Here is a 25,023-nt window from a genome sequence, read left to right on the forward strand (position 1 = left end):
AGGAAACGACAGCAACAGGGATCTGAGGCCCCATCTCATCACAGTCACCAGTGCAGAATCTGTGGTGGCTAAAGCCACAGCTTTGGCCAACACCCCTGGCTCCTCTTGTGACCTCTCCTTCCTCTGGCCCTGGACCTCTTCCTGTGCTTTAAGGCAAGTCCAAACAATTGAGCGACCTGCACAATTGTCACCTTTAACCCTTCCTCCCCACTTCTCTGCCCTCTTTTCATTCAGCTTGAGAGTAAAATTTAGATATAAAAGGAAAGAGTATGATTTCGTATTTCTTACCCCAGCCAGTCCCCGTAAAATCCCAATTGGAAGTGTAGTTTAGCACAGCAAGCTTCCCACAGTGTGGTGGTGAGGCATGGCTACCGGGAAGAAAAGAGGTGGTCCACTGGAGCCCATGAATGTTTTGGACTGTACCCTGTTAAAAAGAGGCAGTTATGCTACTTAAGCTTCATTTACATCCACTTAATCCCAAAAAAGAGCCTTTCAATAAAGGTGACCAGAGTTTATACCTTTATACACACCTTTATACACAGGCAGTGCTGAAATTCACTCACTCAAGTCCAGCTAAAGTACCAAGCTTCAGCGAGATGAGCTCATCCAGGGCTGGGCCCCGGGACGGCTCTCGAACAAACGAGGGCTGAGTATGTGCTTGGGTGAGTCTGTCATGAGTCAACCAGGTTCACCATGGACAGTGCCGCCCACTTTCTTAGAATTGACATGGGGTAGGTGCCATCGTGGACTCCCAAGAGGACCAGAACCCAACGTACTGGGGGCATCATCACCTTTCCTTCTGCTCCTTTTCTTTCAAGCTTACGGCATGTGCCTGATTTAGGCACATGACTAATGGGGGTTGAAGCTTTGGATGCAGGTGGCACTTCTCAGAGGCTTGGACATGAAGAGGTTGAAGCTCTGCACCCACATCTGCCAGAATGTGACATCCTGTCCATGACTGTGGAGGGCAGTGGGGACAAGAAATGCTGGTCATACCAAAGACCAAGCCCAGACACAGGCTGCCCGGTACCCTTTATTGTGTTTGCCAAGGTGGGTGAGGGGCCCATTGAGGCCTGGCAGGTGGTAGGGGTGGCCGCCCACATGGACGTGTGCACCCCCTCCAGCCCCCAGGCAGAAAGGATTCAGACATGGGAAAGACAAAGCCTCCAAGGATGTTAAGGGTGGAGACCCCCTGTCTCTCTGCAGCTGCATGAGGCCTCCGGCCCATGGGGCCAGGGATGGGGCAGAAGGCGGAGTTTCCTTCCAGGTACCTGAAGGTCACATTCTCCTAACCCAGGCCAGATGGGCAGGCCAGCGGGCTCTCCTCTGGCTGGCCCTGGCCTGAGACAGTCTTGTTTTGCCCACTTGGTGGGGAGAGGCAATGGGAGGTATGCTCCAGGACGAGTGTGGGAGCTAGGACGACAGGGCAGCAGCGCTTTCTCTGGGGGAGTAGAAGAGGGGCCCCTCCTGCTCCTGGAAGAAGAGAAGCCATCAAAAACCAATCCCCTGGTTAGCAGCTACACCAAGGCAAGAACTGGAGAGTCAAAACAGTTTAAAAATAAGCCCACAGCAACCTGGTTGGTTGGTTCCCTTCTCCCAGGTCCAGCCCCGTGTATCTGCCTTACAGGACAACCCATCTCTCCTACTCCCAGAAAAGGCTGTTTCTGAGGAGCTTGGGTGGAAAGAAAAAAAGCAAAGGAGAGTCTCGGTTTAGCTCTTTGGGATCTCTGCTTCCTCAGATGGAAAGGTAAGACAGGCACACCTGAGCTGCCACTTGGTAGAGCTACTGTCTGCTGATTGTGGATGTGGAAGCACTCTGGAAACTTCAAGTGCCAGGCAGGATGCTGTGTGACTCAGGCCACCGGGGGAAACCCTCCAGGCTGGGAAAGGGGTCTCTGGGGACACACCTCAAAGCTTGGAAGCTATAAAAGAGTTCCAAGCCCCCAGGGCCCAACTGTCCAGGCTGGCTGGGGAGGACTACCCACCTTCAATTCCAGTTGTTACCAGGAATTACCAATTACGTAATTGCCAATAATACTCAGATTCTTAGCATCCCTTACTCGCCAAAGCCCAAACAGCATGATTTCAGAGCTGAAAATTCCTCACAAGTGGAAAAGACTATGACTTTAATTTCCATTTCCCCAAGATATGCAAAACACAGGGAGGGGTTCACTTACCCACGGCCACCAAGTGACCAGGCTAAGATGACAAGTGGTATTCCTAAGCCTCGGCTACATTTCTTTCCACTGAATCCCAGCCCAGGTGGTTCAACTGGTACCCCGGTAGCTTTAAATAACCCAGATTCTCAGGCACTGATTCCGAGGTATAGGGCCTGGGACTCTGTCCAGGTGAGACAGAAAACCACATTTGGTCTCAGGGCCTTTCCCCACAGGGCACAGAGGCTGCTGGACCTGCTGCAAGAGGAGGCTGGAGGAAGAGAGAAGTCCCAGTGGAGTGACTCCTGGGAAGGAGGAGAAACCTTTCCAGCAACAGATGGCCCACAACTCAGCCCTGGCTCCAGAATGCAAAGGAGATGACCAGAAATAGACACGCAGCCAGGGGCATCTGCCATGGCGTCATGCCCATGCCGCTGCCAGGGCTTTGGCCAGGAAAACACTTCTCAGCTGTTTTTTTAGTACAGATCCTCCTGAAATGCAGCTCAGCTCTACTAGGGGGAGGTACAGGTGCAGCAGATGGAATAAGAATGAAAGTAGCTGGGAAAGCTCTTCTCCTCTAGCTCAGTGAGGACGAAGAAGAGAGCTGCACCCAGTGAGAGTCAGGGCAGGAGGCTGTGCTCAGGCCCTGTCCCTCCCAGGCCTCGAGGCATGGGCATCTGCCTGGTTACCAGAGGGGGTGAGGATCCCTTTCTCCGGCCTAGACCAAGGATTTGAGGCCCCACCCCAGGATCAGACTCTTCCTCTCTTCCCACCTCGTTCTCCAGGCCTTGCCCCTTCCATGTCCTTTAGGGTCCTAAGAAAATGACCAACAGTAGGGGGGAAAGGTAAATTTTATTTGGAAAAGAGAGTTCAAATGACCGTTTAAAACCCCCCTTTCATTTCCAAAACAGAAACAAATTAAAAAAAAAACATGGAAAAGATCATCTATCTTTTCCTGAGCTCCTGCTCTCTCTAGCCATTTTTAAACTGCATTTCCTGGCAGAAGAGAACAGCAATGGGCCCTAGTCCTAGAACCAGTAGGGCACTGTGTCGAGACCATCCCAGGAGATGCCCAGGGAGAGGCAAACAGAGTGGATGGTGAGGTGTGGACAGAGAGGCCCAGGGCTCAGACAGACATGCCCAGTATCCAGGAAACAATGTTTAAAAATATACACGAATAGACAAATTCCCCGGAACCTAGGCACAGAAAGCTAATAACCATGAACACAGCAGCAGAATTCAGGCTGGGTCTTTGGCTCTCCAAAAAAAGAGAGAGAGAGAGGGAAAGAAAACATTAACCTCTGGCTAACTGTCCCTAACTCCAGCCTCTCTCAGTTATTCCCTCCAGGGAAGTTCTGGAGGCTGAATGGGCCAACAGCAAGTCAAAGAGTCAAATCTGCAGGGCCAGCAGCATTGGCCAGCAGCTCCTCTGAGTCACGGGAGAGGGGAGGAGGAGCTGACCCAGAACCAGCCCAGGCCACACCCGGCCATGAAAGATTAAGGCATGCAGGTGACGCATGTGGGCAAGGGAGCCCCCTGAATGGGCCAGGACCCCTGTGCCAGGAGAGGGAGAGGAGAGGCAATGAGCAGCAGAGGCCTTGCCAGCAGGAGCGCATCCTCAAGCACCACCACCTCCAGTTCTTAGGGTAGTTTTGCCCACAGCCACCTTTCTGCTGAGAAGGTTTGGATTGAGCTAAATACCAGGCTTTTCTAGGGGGAAAGGATGGGAATGGGGGAGGCAGCAAAAAGTGCAAAGCAGCAGGCGGGGAGGAAGAGAGAGCTAGAGCTTAGGCGTGTGGAGGGAAGGAACAAGTCCCTGAGGTCTGAAGTCCCAGCTGAGGCAGCCGCAAAGCCCACCTGCCCCGTCCATGCTGGGACTCCCGCCCTCGTCCTGTCCTGCAGAGCCTGCTATTCTTTCCCCTCATCCTTAAAGACCTCTGAAGCTCTAACCACCATCCCTACCCACTGACCCCCACACAGGGGTTCAACCCTTTGCCTCCCATGGGGCAGCCTGGGGAAAGGGAGGAGCCCTAGAGGAGGCAGGCCAGGCCTGTGGGGAGCCCTGGGCCAGAGGCACGGAGGCTGCTGGGACAGGAGCACATCCCTGAATGCTGCTCCAGGTGGTGGGGCCCACCTGTGCCCAGAGCCCAGATGATGAGGATGCCCTGGTTGGCAGGATGAATGCCTGATGAAACACAGGGGATAAAAGAGAGAAGGGCCCGTGCCACTGCTGCTGCCTGGCAACACACCGCTACCCAGTCATGCCCTCTGCCTACCCCTAGGCTGATGGCCCCAGGGTGGAAAGTGGGCCAGTCTGAGGCAGGCCTGGCCACACAGAGCAGTCCCACCCCGGGACCCCTCTCAGGTGTGTGCATCTGGCAAGAGCACCAGGCCAGAGGCCTCAGGCAGGGAGAAGGCTGGGTCAGAAGGCACCACCAAGAAATGGCCTGAAAACAAATAACCAATGAGATCAATAGCTCCCGCAACCCTGGTAATTAAAAATCAAGGGGGAGCGCTGGATACATGGAAGGAAGGGGGAAACCCCCCCCCTTCTGCCTCTCCCAGGGCCACCAAGTATGTGGCACGGGATTAGGAAGAGGCTGGGGTGGGGCAGGGACCACAGGCCTGGAGACAATCTAACCACAGGGAAAAGGGAACACGGAGGGGGAGGGGAGGGGATCTACGTTTCCAGAAGCATGGGGTATTCCACAGTCTCTGATCCAGTGAGCTCTTCTGGAAGAGAAGCTCTCTTCCCCTGGGAGCCCATCATGGGGCGGTGACTTCCATCCCGAAGCTGGCCAGTAGGCAGAGGTGGTCTGAAGAGCAGAAGGGGTTGGGTAAGCCATTGGCAGCCCAGAGAATCTCTTCAGAGAGGAGGGAGAGACGGCCCAGCAGCTTGAGAGTCCCATCCTGATAGAGCCTGCAATCTGGAGTACAAAGCGGAGGCCAGTGGGTACAGCAGCCACAGCCACCCTGCCGGGGGGCGGGTGGACCCTGTGGGAGCTGCAACTTATGGAGGCTGCACCCCATCCCCCAACTGCCCCACCCTCCCTCACCTCCTGCAGACTCTAGCTGAGGCCTCATTTCCTCAGGGACTCTGTGATGCATCAATGAACGAAGCTGGGTGGGCTCAGAGGGGCTGGGGCACACCAGGTAATGCACGCCCAAGCCCCCATGACAAGATCTTCTGACTTCCCAAGAGAAGCAGGAAATCCAGATTTTCTATGTAAAATCTGGTTTTTTTTTTGTTTGTTTGTTTGGTTTTTTTGTCTTTTGTCTTTTTTGTTGTTGTTGCTATTTCTTGGGCCGCTCCCTCGGCATATGGAGGTTCCCAGGCTAGGGGTCGAATCGGAGCTATAGCCACCGGCCTACGTCAGAGCCACAGCAACGCGGGATCCGAGCCGCGTCTGCAACCTACACCACAGCTCACGGCAACGCCGGATCGTTAACCCACTGAGCAAGGGCAGGGACCGAACCCGCAACCTCATGGTTCCTAGTCGGATTCGTTAACCGCTGCGCCACGACGGGAACTCCTAAAATCTGGTTTTTAAACATAAAATCTGAACATTTTAAAAGACATGCTTTAAACAAAATGGGCATGGGGCTGATAGACCGCTACCCTGTGACTACGGTATGTGGCGAGAAGACAGGAAATAGGGTTCCCAGCCTAACGAAGGCCCTCACTAACCAGAACCATCGAACAAATCCAATCACCTCCTGGTGCTCCATTTTCATCTCTAAAAAAGAGGGAAGGCTGTTCTGCCCACATCTCTGTAACGCTATAAGGATAAAAGGAAAAGGCAGGCCAAGGGCCTCCCGGAAGGACGATGGGGATGAGCAGTGCAGCTAGGTCTGAGATCCGCTCCTGTGCTGTCAGGTCCCAGCGGCTCATGCCCCGCGATTAAATGCCTGACTACCACCAGCTGTTCTCAGGGACCTGGCTTCTAGGAATCCAGGATCCGCCAGCCTTACCAGTTCTGTTCCCATTCTCGCGGGACTCGGCTGAGAAGAAGATGTAATCCACTGTCGTTCCAAGACCCAAGGGCATTGTGGTGACCTCTGGGCGGCCATGCTGGGGCAGGAAGTGAGTATACACCGAGGTCAGGCGGAGGCAGTGCTGGATGGTGCCTACAGTCCTACCGGGTTGCAGAGGAAGATGTCAGTCAACAAACATTACTGAACGTTTCCCGAGGTCACTTTTTCTGGGGATTTTTTAAGGTTTTTAAAGAGATGATCCCAAATAACTTAACCTCAGCAAATTTCTTCCCATGCTAATAAGAGGCTAACAGTCTTAGCTAATCAGCCCAGCAACAGACAGTTATACTCAGTCCTGCTGACAATCCTCACCCCCCACTCTCCTCTTGCTACCTGGTAACGTAAAACTAATGTGCCCTTGTCCAGGGGTCAGCAAGCTCTCTGTGAGGCTTTACTCCCTACAGAAAAGTGCACGGGCTTTTCACCTGCAAAAACTCTGGCCTCTGTACCCCTGTATGTCCCTCCATAAACTTAGCAAGTATTAAGGGAAGAAAGAACTCAGCAAAAACTCTTTCCTCAAATCAGCCCCAGGAGAGCCCACCGGAGTCCCCCCAATACACCTAGATGGGGCTGGAATGCAAGCAGAAGGGCCCTGGAACGAGATTACCTGGGGAAGTCGGGCTCAGGCTCGGATGTGCCTTCCTCGAGGACAAACTCGGCCCAGCCAGCAGGTCGCTCTACGAAAAAGAGAAAAGGTTTTATCACTCACGGACAGTGAAGCAGGGTCGGAATCTTGCACCTTGAAATCCTGCTCAGATCCTTGACTGGATCTCTTGTCCAGAAGGGAAAAGAGAAAAAGCGAAGGGAGGAAGAAAGCAATAGACAAAAGTCAAAGAACCTCAGGAAGCAGACAGAGGCCTCTAACAGACATCTCTTCCTTGGCTCAGCAACTTTTTTAAAAATTTAAATTCATTCTTTAAAATAGTTAATATAATCATATGGTACAAAAGTCAAAATGTAGAAAAAAATTTCAGTGAAAAGTCTCCCTCCCACCCCAGGGCCCTTGCCACTCCATTCCTCTCTCCAGAGGCAACCAATATTACAAAATTCTTAGAATATTCCTCTATCACACACCACCTAGCGTGGTATACACATATCCATGGAAGTATGCATATACGTATGTATGCACACGTATACACACATATACGTACACACACATACATAAAGAAAAAAGTCACACATTACCAATATCAGGAAAGAAAGGGGGGATATTATTACAGATCCTACTGACATTAATAAGTGTTACAGTTAATGTTTGTGTCTCCTCAAAATATGCTGAAATCCTAAACCCCAATATGACCGTATTAGGAGGTGGGGCCTCTGGGAGGAAATTCAGTCTTGATGGGTGGAGCCCTCACGAACAGGATTAATGCCCTTATAAAAGGGGAGTTCCCATCATGGCGCAGCAGAAAGAACCCGACTAGGAACCACGGGATTGAGGGTTCAATCCCTGGCCTCGCTCAGTGGGTTAAGGATCTGGTGTCGCCGTGGCTGTGGTGTAGGCTAGCAGCTATAGTTCTGCTTAGACCCCCTAGCCTGGGAACCTCCATATGCCTCGGGTGCAGGCCCTAAAAAGAAAAAAAAGAAAAAAAAAGCCCTTATAAAAGGGATCCCAGGGAGCGCTCTCTCGCCCTCTTTCTGCTGTCCAAGGATGCACCAACAAGGTGGCAATCAGCAACACAGAGGAGGGTCCTCACCCCCACCCAGAACCTCCAGTCTCCAGAACTCTGAGAAGTAAATTGTTGTTTATAAACTACTCAGTCTGTGGCATTTTGTTATAACAGCCCCAAGTGACTAAGGAAACAGGATAACAAAGATCAACAAAATTGACAAACCCTTAGCTAGACTGACCATGAACAAAAGAGAGGACCCAAGTTACTAAAACCAGAGGGAGCCACCACTGTCAAAGTTACCGAAATAAAAAATGATAAGGAGGCGTTCCCGTCGTGGCGCAGTGGTTAACGAATCCGACTAGGAACCATGAGGTTGCGGGTTCGGTCCCTGCCCTTGCTCAGTGGGTTAACGATCCGGCGTTGCCGTGAGCTGTGGTGTAGGTTGCAGACGTGGCTCGGATCCCGCGTTGCTGTGGCTCTGGCATAGGCCAGTGGCTACAGCTCCGATTTGACCCCTAGCCTGGGAACCTCCATATGCTGTGGGAGTGGCCCAAAGAAATAGCAGAAAGACCAAAAAAAAAAAAAAAAAAAAAGATAAGGATACTATAAACAACTGTACACCAACAAATTAGATGACTAGGTAAACTGGACAAATGCCTAAAAAGACACAACCTACATAAACGGACTCAAGAAAAAGAAGAAAAATCTGATCAGTTCCATAACAATTACAGACTCAATTAGCAATTTAAAAGTTTTCACACGAAAAAGCCCAGGTTCGGACAGCTTTATTGGTGAATTCTGCTAAACATTTGAAAAAGGAGGTACTGAGTCCATCACAAACATTTACAAAATATGAACAAGGGTACACTTCCCAACTCATGCTATGAGGTATTATTCTGATATCAAAACTAGACAAAAACATCACAAAGAATGAAAACTACAGACTAGAATCTCCTTGAACAGATGCAAAATTCCTCCACAATTTTAGCACTGTGATTTATAAGAAGCAGATATTTGATCATTCAGATGACCAAATACATATTTCTCATATAGAGTCAGTCTTCACACATAATGTCTTGTCCACAGTTCCTGACCCAAAGCTCCCTAAACCCTTGGAATTGTCAGAGTGTTGAGAGAGAGCAAGGTGACTTTTGTTATTTTAATGAACCACATTCGGAAAGTACCTAAGGATGGGGGCTGGTGGCCAATAAAGCCAACCATATGATGAGAGGAAACTTCAGTCTCACCTCCACCTTTGGGGAGGGAAGAGAGGCTGGAGGTGGAACAATCAACAATGACCAACGATTTAAAAAAATATGCCTATATAATGAAGCTTCCATAAAACTCAAAAAGGATGGGGTCTGGAAAGCTTCCATGGTGGTGAACCTGTGGAAATTTGAGGGAGAATGGTGCACCTGGATAAGGCATAAAAAACTCTGCATCCCTTCTGACATACCCTGCCCTATGCACCTCTTCCGTATGGCTATTCCTGAATTACATCCTCTTGTAATAAACCAGTGAAATGTTTCTCTGAGTTCTGTGACCCTGCTCTAGCACTTTAATCTGACCCAAGGAAGGAGAGTATTAGCAGGAACCTCTGATTTAGGGTTGGAACGTAGGGTATTCTAGGAACCTCTGCCCAACCTTCTCAGCTGGTCAGAAGAAGCTCAGGTAACAGCTTGGGCTTTGACTGGCATCTGAAGTGTTGGGAGCGGTAGGTCTTGTAGGACTGAGCCCTTAACCTGTGAAGCCTGATGCCATCTCTGGGTAGACTATGTCAGAATTGAGTTGAATTGTTTGTAGGTGTTGGGGGAAACCCCGCTTCCACCACATTGGAAACTGAGTCTCAGAACACCAAAAGAACAATACACGGGCAAACTAAATCCGGCTAAATAGAAAAATGGTTGTGTACCATGACCAACTACACCATATCTTAGAAATGTAAGGGGAGGGAAGAGAGGCTGGAGGTGGAACAATCAACAATGCTTTAACATCTGAAAATCAATTAATAAAATACATCATATTAATAGAATATCAAAAAGCAAAGCATGTGATCATCTGAATAGACATAGAAAAAACATTTGACAAAATCCAACACTCCTTTATGACCAAGCCCCCCCACTCCCCAAAAAAACCCCACAGCACTTAAAAAACTAGGAATAAAAGAAAACTTCTTCAATCTGGTAAAGGGAAGCCACAAAAAACAAACAAACAAAATGCATGGCTAACATCATACTCAATGGTAAAAGACTGAAAACTTAAGCCCTAAGATCAAGTACAAGACGAGAACTCTCACCACTCAACACTGTAATGAGAGTTCTAGCTGGGGCAGTTATGGAAGAAATAAAACACATCCAAATTGGAATGGAAAAAGTAATACTCTTTCTATTTGCAAGATGACATGATCTACGATATAGGAAACCCTAAGAAACCCAGTAAAAAACTATTAGAACTAATCAATGAATTTGCAAGATTGATATACAAAAATTGTATTCCTTCACAATAGCAATGAATAATCCAAAAATGAAATTCAGAAAACATTTCCATTTATAAGAGTAAATCGAAGGAATTTAAAATAGTTACAAGTAAGTTTAACAAAGGAAGTGTAAGACTTATACACTGAAAGCTATAAAACATGGAAAGAAATTAAAGATCTAAATAAATGGAAAGACTTCCATGTTTATCCATCATAACATTGTTAAAATGCCAACATTTCCCAAATTGACGTACAGATTTGTAAATCCCTATTAAAATCTCAACTGACTTTTTTGCAGAAATGGACATGTTGACCCTAAAATCCATAAAGAAATGTTTAAGGGACCCAAAAGAGCCAAAATAATCTTGAAAAACAACAATGAAGTTATAGGACTTATACGTCTCTATTTCAAATTAACACAAAACTAAAATAATCAAGGCTTTGTAATAATGGTAAAAGGATAGACATATAGATGGATGGTATAGAATTGAGAGTCCAGAAACCCATACATCCAGTTAGTTGATTTTTTATAAAGAAAGGGATGAATGGAAAGTGACTACTAATTCATTTAGGATTCCTTTTGGGGTGATGAAAATGTTATAAGATTAGATCATAGTGAAGACTGCAACTCTGAATATATTGAAAGCCACTGATTTGCACACTTTAAAATAGGTGAATTTTATGGTATGTGAATTCCATCTCAGTAAGACTTTTTTATTTTTTTATTTTTATTTATTTATTTTTTTTGTCTTTTTGTCTTTTGTTGTTGTTGTTGTTGTTGTTGCTATTTCTTGGGCCGCTCCCGCGGCATATGGAGGTTCCCAGGCTAGGGGTCGAATTGGAGCTGTAGCCACCGGCCTATGCCAGAGCCACAGCAACGCGGGATCCGAGCCGCGTCTGCAACCTACACCACAGCTCACGGCAACGCCGGATCGTTAACCCACTGAGCAAGGGCAGGGACCGAACCTGCAACCTCATGGTTCCTAGTCGGATTCGTTAACCACTGCGCCACGACGGGAACTCCTAGTAAGACTTTTTTAAAAAAGGATAAGAGAATGTTATAGACAACTTCATGACAATAAATTTGTTAATTTAGATGAAATAAAATATTCCTTTAAACATCTTGCATTTATTTTCCCTATTAGTTTCTTTTTGTTGCTTTTATAAACAGGATCTTTTTAAAATTACATCTTTTAATAAATACATCATTTTAACATATGAAAGCTGTTGATTTCTGCATAATATTTTACCTAGCTACTTTCTATAACCGTTAGTTGTTACTTGATTCTCTTGGATCACAAGTTCTATAACCATACTAGCAAGTAATAGTTTACCTCCTCCTTTCCATTGTTTATTTCTATTTTCTTAGCTATATTTCCATTTTCTACTTCAAATTCTGTAGACTGGTATCTCTCACACACAGCTGAATAATGAAGTGGTCATCCTTGTCTTGTTTGTCTTTGATAGGAATGCTATTAGACTATCTTCTTTAAGCAAGATGCTCATTTTTGGAGTTGAGATAATTTTTTTTCAGGCACCAGGTGGCTCCGTGCCCCTCCCTCACTGATGCTTCCAAGTGCTCAGTACTGCCTGATCAAAATAAATGTATTTTAGTGGTATAAGGAATTCAATTTATCTATTTTTTTTTCCTTAAGAAGGTATTTTTTTAAAAGAATCTGGAATTGGGAGTTCCCGTTGTGGCGCAGTGGTTAACGAATCCAACTAGGAACCATGAGGTTGTGGGTTCGATCACTGGCCTTGCTCAGTGGGTTAAGGATCCAGCATTGCCATGAGCTGTGATGTAGGTTGCAGACGCCTACACCCCATATGCCATGGTTGCCGCCCTAGAAAATACAAAAAAAAAAAAAATCATTAAAAAAATAATTTAAACATGTATAAAAATAAAAATAAAATAAAAATAAAAGAATCTGGAATAGATGTTAAGTTTAACAAATATCCCTGACATCTCTAGAATGATGTGCATTTCTATATCTTAATAGATTTCATATCTTTATTAGCATGATGAATACATTAATATATTTCCCAGTACTGAACTATCTTTATCTTTGGGACAAATTCCAGCTGGCCATTGTATATTGCTCTTTTAACGTGATGCTAGATTCTGTTTCCTGATTGTCTAATTACATTTTTTGCATCAATATTCATAAGTGGAGAATATTAGGGTCTGTAGTTTTCTTTTTTGTGTGTAATTGCTGTCAGGTGTTAAAGTCAAAATACTATTTCATAAAAATAACTTGGCCCCCTTCTGCTGTGCTCTGTAACTACTTAAATAATTTTCCAATAGAAGTAATAGAATTACAAGCTACTCAAAGATTTGATGATGTTCTCTTATCAATATGAGCCTGATGTTTTTGTGGGACTCTGTCTCTTGAGAACTTTGGTTACTTTTTCACCCTGTGGTAGTCTATATTATCGCTTTCCTTCAAAATCAGTTTAGTAAATTACATTTTCTAAAATTAATATATACTATCTAACTTTTCAATTTATTTTGTACTCAGCTGAGAAAAAAACCCCTTGTAATCCTATTAATTCTTCTGCATCTGGATACTTTTGCTTGCTCCTCTCCTACCCCTTTCAATAGGTTACATAAAAGGTTAGCTAATCAGAAAGCCATTTTTTTCATGCTCCAAACAACTCATTTATTAGGATTTATTAGTTCTATTTTTCTGTTACATTTCTATTATTTCTATTTTTATCTTTTTCTGCTTTCAGTTTATTTGTTCTCTTTTCTAACTTGAGTGGATACTTAATTCACTTACTTTCATCTTTTCTTACCAATATAATTCTAATTCCAAACATTACATATAATTCTATAAATTTTTCACTGAAAGCTGTTTTAGCTATATCCCACAAATATATGGCATGTGCAGTACTGTTATTTTCTATATATTCTGAGGTTTATGTTTAAATTTCATCTTTGACCCAAACGTCGTTTGAAATTTTTTAAATGTCCAGATGACAGCATTCTTATTTTTGCCGTTAATTTCTATTTTTATTGGATTTGTGATCATAGAAAGTTGGCTATACTACTTCTGTTTGAAATTTATTGATTTCTCTGTGTGTGTGTGTGGGGGGTGGTCTAATACATGGCAAATTCTCGAGAACTTCCTGTGGATGTTCAAAAGATGTCTTTGCTCTGCTTTCAATGTTCAGAGTTTGATATGTATCAATCAGCTTTACCATACAACATTTTACTCAAGTCTTCTATATTCTTAGTTACTTTTTATCTATTTGATCTGTTGTGAATTGACAAAGAAGAATTAAAACCTTCTACCATTAGTTATTTTCTGACTATTATTCCTTGTTAAATACTGCAGTTTCACTTTGTAATGATTGTGTGATGTTATTTAGAGCATAAATGTTCCTAACACTAATCTCTTCATTTTAAGTCAGAAAAAATAAAGGTGATCAGCAGGATATTGAAAATAGTTTCTCTTCCAGTAAGAGGCAAGCCAGTTATGGCCTCTGAGTCATGTAAGAGGTCAGGAATTAACAGGTACCATTACCCCAGAAGACAGACGGAAGGTAAAAATCAGAACCGGCACAATGAATTCACCATTTAACTACAGCCATCCCTTACACAGAGCCTTAATCAGGTTTTCATGTCTCATTCCTAAATGTGAATGGACACCTGATGGAATCTTTGAGAACAAATGATGGGGTAGGAGCTGGGAAGAAACTGACTCTTAAAAGAACCTTGGAAGGAATAGACAGAATTTAAAAAATTATCCTCAGTAGCAGAAGACAGCACTGGATTCTTTTTTTTTTTTTTTTTTTGTTAAGAGGCAACTTTTAAAAAGAACTTTTGGAAATTAAATTTAAAATCTCTAGAAGGAATGAACAAGGTAAGAACATTTCACAGATGGTTGATTCTAATATCCAATTAACAGAAATTCCAGAAAGAGAACGTAGACGTAGGAAAATTATTCAAGAAATATTACCATCGAAATTATGTGAATTTGAAAGGGCCCTGGAGGAATATCCAGAACAACAAAAGAAACCATTACTCAGATGAGGGTAAACCATCATGAAATTTCAGAAATCAAGGAATTAGAGGCAAGAACCAGAAAATCTCAGCGAGGCAAAATAGGTGACATACACAAAAAGGATCAAGAAACAGAATGGCAGCAGACTTCTCATTAGCACTGCGGGAAACAATGGACTAAGTTAATTTTGAAACTAGACCTTTATACTTACCAAATTTTCATATAAGTGTGAGGATAAAAAGTAAAGTCTTTGTTGTTGTTTTAGTACATGAAAAGAAAAACAAAAAAGAAAACTGCTTCACTGAACACCAGTTCTGCCCATGGAGTATTGGGTACAAGCAGCACTGCTCTGTCAGTTACTCAGGACTCAAGGCTTCTGCCTTCCCTCCAGGGCACATGAGCACACAGACCACAGCTGCCTCCACCTGAGCTGCAACATCTTCCTGGCCCATTCAGCACAGGTAGCAGCGAAGCAAATAAATTCTTCTGCAAGTACTTGGGAAGAGGATGCTAAGTTATGCGGGGATGGGCCAGTGGAGAAGCTGGATTCAGAACTTTCCTGCTTTAGAAACTTTGCTCTGTGGCCATCTGGTCAGTTTGTAAATAGCAGTTTACAAAAGTCATCTATTTGCAACAGTTTTTTCCTAGTAGGCACTTAATTGAGCACATGGTTTATTCTTACATGTTACAAGACCTGAAGCCCCAGATATAAATGGAAATGTGTAAGTACTCATGAAAAAGAAAACATACTGACCCTTTTCAGTGTCTTTAAGAGCCATTCTGGAAAGAAGAAACCATTAATAATTTAAAATATTTACAAGATAAGGACTTAAAATTTAGATTCCCCTCATGAATTAATCCTTTACAAAGGGTGTTGGGGAGAGTGAGAATCATGTTTGCTTGGGATTTTTTGGGTTTTTTTGTTTTTTGTCTTTTGTCCTTTTCTAGGGCCACTCCCATGGCATATGGTGGTTTCCAGGCTAGGGGTCCAATCGGAGCTGTAGCCACTGGCCTATGCCACAGCCAAAGCAACGCCAGAGCCAAGCCGTGTCTGTGACCTACACCACAGCTCATGGCAACAAGTGGATCCTTAACCCACTGAGCAAGGCCAGGGGTCAAACCTGCAACCTCATGGTTCCTAGTCAGATTCGTTAACCACTGAGCCACAATGGGAACCCCATGTTTGTTTTTTGTTTTTTTTTGTTTGTTTGTTTGTTTGTTTGGTCTTTTTGCTACTTCTTGGGCCGATCCCGCAGCATATGGAGATTCCCAGGCTAGGGGTCTAATCGGAGCTGTAGCCACCGGCCTACGCCAGAGCCACAGCAACGCAGGATCCGAGCCGCGTCTGCAACCTACACCACAGCTCATGGCAACGCCGGATAGTTAACCCACTGAGCAAGGGCAGGGATCGAACCCGCAACCTCAAGGTTCCTAGTCGGATTCGTTAATCACTGCGCCATGACGGGAACTCCCATGTTTGTTTTTTAATTACACAACTTGTGTGGTGTAGAACACTCTAGAGCAATGCACTATCCATTTACGGGAAAGTTAGAGCATCACTACTTAGCACTGTAGCTCCTTTTGCAACTCAGATGATTCCCATTAAAATGAGTGCCACAGTCAAGTTGTCAAGTTTTGGTGTGCACAGTCTGGTATTGGACTGGAAATACTATTTGTTAGCACATCTAAACACATCCTCTAGAAAAAATACCACACACTAAGATCTCCTTGTTTGCACTTAAGTCTTTCTACTCATGGTCTAAAAGTGGTGGTAGCTTTTTAGATTTAGAGTCTTCAAAAGCGATTCATCAGGAGCCTGTCCAGCCCTGGGTGGGGGTACTGAATAAATGGAAGGTATGTTGCAGGATGGGTGTGCGTACCCAAATTTAATCTCTCTCTCTCTCTTTTTTTTAATGATTTTAATTTTTTTCCATTGCCAAATTTAATCTCAGTCTTTAAAATACGGCTAGTACTGGGCACTGGTAGCAAACTGATATTTTCCCCCTACATAATGATTCCACAAAGTGATTGTCAGTATGTATGTATTTTTTTTTTTTTTTTGGCTTTTTGCTATTTCTTGGGCCGCTCCCGCGGCATATGGAGGTTCCCAGGCTAGGGGTTGAATCGGAGCTGTAGCCACCAGCCTACACCAGAGCCACACCAACGCGGGATCCGAGCCGCGTCTGCAACCTACACCACAGCTCACGGCAACGCCGGATCGTTAACCCACTGAGCAAGGGCAGGGACCGAACCCGCAACCTCATGGTTCCTAGTCGGATTCGTTAACCACTGCACCACGACGGGAACTCCTGTCAGTATGTATTTTAAAGGTTCTTATCTTGTTATTAAATTGATACGTTTCTTTTATGTTTCAAGTACAGTACTGATGTTTTTAAAAATAACCTATTATTAACATGAAATTACATTATGTGGGATCCTACTACTGTTTAATTTTAGGGTTTGGTGTTTTTAAAACACTGAGCCACTGCCTTCCTGCTCGAGCCCAAGTGATACAAGCATTTATCCCAGTGCCTGGCACATGCCAGCTGCTCTATGCATGGTGGCTGTCGCTATTATTATTGCAATTATCACAATTGTAATAATACATTTTGCTTTACAATTTAAAAAAAATGAAAAGAGAGAGCCATTGAAATGTTTGCTGCTCTGTATAAAACGCCAATTCAAGTTAAATCCCTTTAAGAAAAAAAATGCATTCATTGCTTACCACCAGTCGGATCGATCTTCAATAGTTTTTTCAGTCACTGCTTGGTTGTCTAAAGTTATTCTTCTAGCAGTTTCTTCAAGAAAGGCTTTGGGTTGAGCATAAAATTTTTGAGCCATACTTTCTTTTGTTGAAGCCTTGCTCCCCCTTTAGAGTTGAATGTTAATGTGAAGAAGTCTGAAGCCAACCTAATTATTTTTACCCTTAGAAGTAGCCTGATCTTTTCAGTTCAACAAGCCCAAAGGATTCTTTTATCTTTCACTTTTGTTAACTTCAATAAGACATCTTACTGCTGATTTTCCTATGTCATTTTTTTACTGAGACATGGTCATCCTTCTCAATCTAAAGATTCAAATCTTTTCATTTTGGGAAAATCCTCCTTGAACCATACCTTTAACTATTCTTTTTGTGCCACTGTACTGGCTTTCTTCTTTGTGAACTCCAGTTACGTGAGTGTTGAAGCTCCGTATCTTCCACTACAGTCATTTTCTCTCCAGTCCTTTTTATCCTTCCTGGTCTCTGTCTCTTTATTTTATTTTCAGCAGAGCCTATTCTCTCCTGGGCTCCAGCTAATTTTCTCTTCATTTTATTTGATTTCTAAATTTTTGTTTTGTCTTTTTTTAGGGCCGCACCCATGGCATATGGAGGTTCCCAGGCTAGGGGTCAAATCAGAGCTGTAGCCGCTGGCCTGCACCACAGCCACAGCAACGCCGGATCCTTAACTCACTGAGCAAGGCCAGGGATCGAACCTGCATCATGGTTCCTAGTCAGATTAGTTTCTGCTGAGCTGCAACAGGAACTCCATGATTTCTAAATTTTTTAATTCCACTTCTTTCCTGAGCTCTGTGGCTAAATCTCATCTTCGGATGTCTTGGCATGTGCTTGAACTTATTTTATAAAGGCAATTATTTTATTTTTGTACCCTCATTTTATAAAGGCAATTGCTTAATTTTTTGTTTTGTTTGTTTTGTCTTTTTAGGGCTGTACCCGCAGCATATGGAGGTTCCCAGGCTAGAGGTCTAATCCGAGCCGTAGCCACCGGCCTACCCCAAAGCCACAGCAATGCCAGATGTGAGCCATATCTGCGACCTACGCCACAGCTCACGACAACGCCAGATCCTTAACCCACTGAGCAAGGCCAGGGATCGAACCCACAACTTCATGGTTCCTAGTCGGATTCGTTTCCGCTGAGCCATGATGGGAACGCCCCCAATTGCTTAATTTTTTAATTCATAGCAAAATAATCATAATTTTCACATGCTCCATGGCAACCATTTTTACCTTCAAATTTTCTTTATCTGCCTTTTACTTGTACTGTTCCTTTCACCTTTTTTTCTTACAGTAGTTTAGTACAGGTCTCAGGCTGGTTCCTTTTGGGCAGCCCAGCTTTGAATTAGTTGAGGTGTTTCTGTGCCAGCTTTTTGTACAAAACTTACAGAAGGTAGGAACTGGGTATGCATTGCAAGTCACAGGCATTTCCCCTATGACACAGGGTTGTGGCTGAGTCCTTTTAATCTTTACCTCTCCCAGCCGAAGAGATATGCAGCTCTGTAAGTATTTCATCTCCCCACTGCCACTTAAACAGGCTGCTTCATGTGAATATAGCTTGATTCCTTTTTGCTTCTTCAGGCCAAAACAGCTTCAGACAATCTCCTTTAACAACCTGTACATCCTATTCTTGATGAAACAAGGGACTTGCATTTTGTGCCTCAAGGTATACTCCTCACCTTGGAGAAATGCCCTCTGCTGGTTCTTTCTGAGATGCACACGGCCCCCCAGACAAGTCCCTCCAGGCCTCCTCCGCACCCCTGCATGGTCTCCAGTGCTTCCTGCAGCCATCCCGCCTGTGCTGTGGTTCATGGTTTCAGATATCTTCAGGTCCCCTAGCTTTCTCAAAGACAGCATTTGCATTTCTTTTTTCCATTCTCCTGTTGCTTTGCAGCGGTTTCAGAGACCACAAGGGGAGAAGGTCAAGTATACTCTGCTACGTACAATCTGGAAGTTCTCAGTAGGAGTGTCTTTTTATTACAACCAGGGGTACTGTCACCTTATGACTTTCAAAGCCCTATCGTATATATTTTTTCTCTCCTATATATGCTGTACACATGCTAGTCATTAGCAACTTAAGCCTAAAAAGCTCAAGTGGCTTGCTCAAGGTCTCAGAGCTGGTTAGAACCCAGGTCTCTTGATTCCTGGTCCATGTTTTCAACACACTGCACATGGTGTGAGCTCCACTAACCTTCCTTCTAAGCATGCTTATTACCAGAAGCTGATCTCGAAGACTTATACCTGGGAAAGACTAAGAAACCACATAACCGACAAATATCAGAGGTAAAGAGGAAAGAAGACCAAGAAAACAAGCTTAGTTCCCATTACCTGGCTTCATATCGGTCACTCCTTCCATAAGAACCAGTCCTATAGGTCGCTGACAGGCGATGTTGCAGAAGCGGAAACGTAGCAGGAAGTCTCGGCTGTATTTACGTCTCTCTGTAAACCAGGAAAAGCCATACAGTGAAAGAAAGGAAGAGGAGCCACAGGCCGAAAGGAGCGTCCAGTGTAGGGACACAGAGGAAGTCAGGCTCTGAAGACAAGGAGATTTTCCAACGGCTATTATTCAAAGACATCCATTTCACTGGTGACCACAAGGAGGACAATGAGAAAAACAAAGGAACGTGCTAATAGAATTGAGGGAATTACACTTTCTCTTGTGACTGAGGTGCCAGCTTTCTCCCCAAGTGGGCATGGAGTCTTAACCAACAGAGAATGTGGCATGTGCTCACCTGATCTCTTGGGGTGACAGGAGGTGACATACTGACAGCAATCAGTGATGCCCAGAGAGCTGGGCCACAGTGGGGCCTGCAGCTTCCTCTGGTAAAGCTGATGGGAGAAGTCCTCCTGTCCAGATACCTACAAGGAAAGAACAGATGGGAAGGAGGAATCCAAGATGGGAAAAGGAAATGGCCCATGTTTTAGGACGTGTGGACAAACACACACACATCTAGTCACACACTAAATACATAAGCAAAATACCTAAGTCTCAGGGTAAGGTTAAAAATAAGGAGCTAATTAAAAAAAATTTTTTTTTCACTAGAAACACTGAAATGTCCTTGAGACAGGAATAAGGGGAAGAGAGTGAGGTATGTGCGTCAAAGAGAATAGAACTGGAGGTCCTGTTGTGGCGCAGCGGAAACAAATCCGACTAGGAACGATGAGGTTTCAGGTTCAATCCCTGGCCTTGCTCAGCGGGTTAAGGATCCAGCATTGCCGTGAACTGTGGTGTACGTCGAAGACTCGGCTCGGATCTGGCATTGCTGTAGCTCTGGTGTAGGCCAACGGCTATAGCCCCAATTAGACCCCTAGCCTGGGAACCTCCATATGTTGCAGGTGCAGCCCTGAAAAGACAAAAGACCAAAAAAAAAAAAAAAAGAGAGAGAGAGAGAATAGAACTGTATGAACATATGGTCCCCTAAATTTTACCTTAGAAAAATCTACACTACTCTGCCAAGGGAACGTGAACATTCAGGGGCTTTCATTTGCCATGGAAAAAGCTTTATCCTGATCTTTGGCTCTTCTGGATCAAAATCTAGCATCTTAAGCCTATTACTGGGAAACCACAGGGTCAAAGCAAATGGGAAATGTACCAAAGCCCTTTACTGTATCCATGTCACCATGTTCGATCAAAGCCAATGAGCTGCCTGGGAATAAGAGACAGAACGTAGTAGGGAAACATTCGGCAACATCGGTCATGTACGCATCTCCAACGTGTGCAGCAAAACCCCCTTTGTTTCATTTAACAACAACAAATATTTGAGTGTCAATATTTGAGTGTCAACAAATATTTGAGTATCTACATGCAAGATACCAGCTAAGTGCTGGGGAGAGAGCACTTTTTTTGTTTTTTGCTTTTTGCTTTTTAGGGCCACACCTATGGCATATGGAAGTTCCCAGGCTAGGGGTCAAGTCAGAGCTGCAGCTGCCAGCTAATGCCGCAGCTACGGCAACATGGGACCCGAGCCGCATCTGCGACCTACACCACAGCTCACGGCAACACGAGATCCTTAACCTACTGAGTGAGGCCAGGTATCGAACCCACTCCTCACGGGTACTAGTCCAGTTCTTAATCTGCTGAGCCACAACAGGAACTCAACACACCTGCAGTTTAATGGCCACTTACTGGCTGTGTGACTTTGGGCAAGTTAGTTAATTCTTTTGGGTTCAGTATCCTCTACCATTGAATGAGATAATAATATCACAAACAAGAATCTTTTTTTACTGTTGTTGTTGTTTTATCTTCCTAGGGCCACACCCATGGCATATGGAAGTTCCCAGGGTAGGGGTCAAATCGGAACTAGACCAACCAGCCTACACCACAGCCACAGCAATGCCAGTTCCAAGCCGCGTCTTCGACCTACACCACAGCTCACGGCAATGCTGGATCCTTAACCCACTGCATGAGGCCAGGGATTGGACCCACATCCTCATGTATACTAGTCAGGTTTGTTACTGCTGAGCCACGAGAGGAACTCCTTTTTTTTTTTTAAGAATCTTGATAACAATCACCACTACCAATTATTGATTTCTTCCTTTGAAGCAGGAACTGGAAAACTCTGTGTGTGCCTTATTTTATTTAATCCACCACAAAAAACCCTCGGAAGTAAGTCCCATTATATCTCCAGTGCAGAGAAGAGGCCAAAAGAACTTAGGGAAATGAAATAACTTGCCCAATGTGGCAGAGCAGGGATCTGAACACAGGACTATTTGGCTTCAAGATGAGACCTCTTACTCACTATGCCTAACGGCATCTGGCACATGATAGACACTTAGTAAATTCTTCTTCCCTTTCCCTGAGCCCCTCGGTCAGCGCAGTTTCCTAGCAGGATAATGCCTTTCTCTGCGCACATAGCAACCAGGATAACGCTGGCACTTGAGTGACCTCATTAAAATAAAAGCCCAAAGTGCTCGATTCAGTCATTTTATGTCCTTTCTCCACTGTGCCTTGCCAAAAGTTAAGCAACAAATTGGATTAGCAGGGCAAAACAGCAAAACAAGGAGATTAAGTGACATATAAAGAAATCAGCATGAGCCGAACGCCCCTCAGTGGAGCTAAATAAACTGTCATAAAACTATAAGACATCTATTCTATAAACATCCAGCAGTTAAAAGGAATGAGATTGATCCATATGTACATTGTTGAGTGAAAAAAAAGCTATAAAATGAAATATTCAGTGACATACCATGTGTACAAACGCACAGAACAGGTCCTCTATCAGCTCTTAGAAACAATGACAGCATCGTAACAGAGGGCAGGAGCTCTGGGGCCAGACCACCTGGTTAAAAAACCTGGTCCCGGAGTTCCCGTCGTGGCGCAGTGGTTAACAAATCCGACTAGGAACCATGAGGTTGCGGGTTCGGTCCCTGCCCTTGCTCAGTGGGTTAACGATCCGGCATTGCCGTGAGCTGTGGTGTAGGTTGCAGACGCGGCTCGGATCCCGCGTTGCTGTGGCTCTGGCATAGGCCGGTGGCTACAGCTCTGATTCAACCCCTAGCCTGGGAACCTCCATATGCCGTGGGTGCAGCCCAAGAAATAGCAACAACAACAAAAAGACAAAAGATAAAAAAAAAAAAAGAAAGAAAGAAACCTGGTCCCATCCCTAACCACCTGCATAAGCTAGTGTAAGCAAACTACCTAACTTCTCTGTGCGTTATTTTTCTCACTTATAAAATGGAATCAGTGATAGAAACCATGAAAATTAATGAGTTAATGTGTGCTTAAGATAGCACCTGGCATAGAGTGAGCGCTTAATAAATGCAGATTATGATTACATTATCATGGCAGCTTCGATACCACCGCAAATGCATAGAAAATGATCTGGAAGACCAGCACCAAACTTTGAGCAGTTATTACTTGAGTCTAAGGGGAGACTGTGGAATGGAGGTAATAAAGGGGGCTTTGGTCTTATTTTCAAATGTTTGAATTCTTTTTTTTTTTTTGTCTTTTTAGGGCTACACCTCTGGCATATGGAGATTCCCAGGTAGGGGTCGAATTGGAGCTGCAGCCCCTAGACTACACCACAGCCACAGCCATGTGGAATCCCAGCTGTGTCTGTGATCTACACTGGATCTTTAACCCACTGAGCAAGGCCAGGGATAGAACCTTCATCCTCATGAATACTAGCCAGATTCATTTCCACTGAGCCACAAGAGGAACTCCTGCTTGCATTCTTTTTTTTTTTTTTTTGCTATTTCTTGGGCCACTCCCGTGGCATATGGAGGTTCCCAGGCTAGGGGTCGAATCGGAGCTGTAGCCACTGGCCTACGCCAGAGCCACAGCAACGCAGGATCTGAGCCGCGTCTGCAACCTACACCACAGCTCATGGCAACGCCGGATCGTTAACCCACTGAGCAAGGCCAGGGACCGAACCCGCAACCTCATGGTTCCTAGTTGGATTTGCTAACCACTGCGCCACGACAGGAACTCCTGCTTGCATTCTTTATAGGGATGCTTGTATACTTATATGTACATAAGTACTTATGTACTTGTAAACTAATGATAAAAACTAAAAGGATACCAAAGGCACTCACAAGTTCCTAACTTCCAGGTTTGAGTACCAGCTATCAACAACAACAAAAAAAAACAAAAAGGCAGGAGGGAGCCAGAACAGGTGTAACTGAGGTCCCGGCCTCAGAAGCAGCACTGGATGCCAACACCCAAATCTCTCCCTAAGCTGCGTTCCCACCCCTGCAGTGGCCTCTCCCATTTTTACCTTCCAGGCTGGCATCCCATGGTACTGGAGTTCTCCATCCTTGATGAAGTTGTAAAGAGGTGAATCAGGGACAGAATTCAGGTCCCCGCACAAGATGATGGGGCAGTGGCTGCCATCAGACAACCTGGCCACCTTGTCCACTTCGGCCAAGAGAATGGCCATCTGGGCCAGCTTGACATCGCCCCGGCGTGGGTTGTACAGGACATGGGTATTTGCCACACATAAAGGGGCCACTGAGACTTGTCCCAGGCCTTCTGGGACGAGTGGCTGCAGCAGCAGCACTAAGCCCACGTTGTCCCGATTGAGGAGCTCCGAGCCAGGCCGAAAGTATTCCACAGGGCTGGCGCAGAGCAGGCGGAATCTCGTGGGCTTGTAGCAGACAGCACAGCCATCTGTCTTACACCCGGTCCTCCTCTTGTAGAAACAGGTAAAGCCTGCAAAGAACACACCACCAAGGAGCTGGGTCAGAGTCCTTGAAGCCTAAACCCCTCCAACCAATGGCAGGAGCCCAGGCATGTGTGCCTGATGCATCACTCCTGCTGCTCAACAAGGGAGTCCTTGCTCTTCCCAACTCCTTGGCTCTGCAGAGATTTCCTTACGGTTGTAACCGAGTGGCTAAAAGGGGGACAGAAGGGTGTAAAGCAATTACTTGAGAGGAAAACCATGGACTCTTGCAGCCAGACCAGCTGGAGTCCAGATTCCACATCCTATGAGCTTTACAGCTTTGGAACCTTGAGCTAGTCACATGAATTTTCTGAACCTCAGTTTCCTCACTGTAGAATGGGGATAGTAACATTAAGCTTCACAGGGTTGGTTGCTTCAAGGACTAAATGGCGCTGTATGTCAGGATTGCTTTAGAACTTCAAGACTCTCCTCGCCCACACAAGGGAGTAGCTCACAGGTGAGACTGAGGGTTTACTGAGATGACAGAAAGAGATGGAGCCTTCAGGAGAGAGCAGACAGGGCTGTAGGAAGAAAGACTGGCAAACACGCCAGGGAGCGGCATTACCCATCATTCTCAGAGAGGGCTCCAGCTGCTCCCAGTAATGATCTTCCTGGACTTCCTGGAGACACAAGATCTGGGAAAACGACAAGGAAACCAATCACTCCAGAGTAACGGAGGGTGCTGGAGCATGGCTCCCACCCCAGGAGCAGGGGCTGAGGCCACATGGGAAGCTGCTGAAGGTCTCAGGCTGGGTCGCACTGAAACTTCCCCCTGGGTGCTGACTCTTCCCAACAGCCACCACCAG

The 25,023-nt window shown here is 45.2% G+C and overlaps 1 protein-coding gene across 1 annotated transcript in view; it reads right to left on the bottom strand.

Moving 5' to 3' along the window:
• Positions 1-255: 255 nt before the first annotated feature.
• Positions 256-25,023, bottom strand: part of ANGEL1 (angel homolog 1) — a 30,308-nt gene continuing 5,540 nt past the window's right edge. Inside the window, exons 4-10 of the mRNA XM_047797664.1 lie at positions 24,783-24,852; positions 23,774-24,207; positions 19,790-19,916; positions 19,386-19,496; positions 6,799-6,868; positions 6,129-6,292; positions 256-5,083 (exon numbers count right to left, since the gene is read on the bottom strand). Of these exons, the coding sequence (XP_047653620.1) occupies positions 4,923-5,083; positions 6,129-6,292; positions 6,799-6,868; positions 19,386-19,496; positions 19,790-19,916; positions 23,774-24,207; positions 24,783-24,852 (1,137 nt within the window). The 3' untranslated portion in view covers positions 256-4,922. The remainder of the gene's footprint in view (positions 5,084-6,128; positions 6,293-6,798; positions 6,869-19,385; positions 19,497-19,789; positions 19,917-23,773; positions 24,208-24,782; positions 24,853-25,023) is intronic.

The sequence above is a fragment of the Phacochoerus africanus genome, chromosome 9 (genome assembly GCF_016906955.1).
Source record: "Phacochoerus africanus isolate WHEZ1 chromosome 9, ROS_Pafr_v1, whole genome shotgun sequence".
Lineage (NCBI taxonomy): Eukaryota > Metazoa > Chordata > Mammalia > Artiodactyla > Suidae > Phacochoerus > Phacochoerus africanus.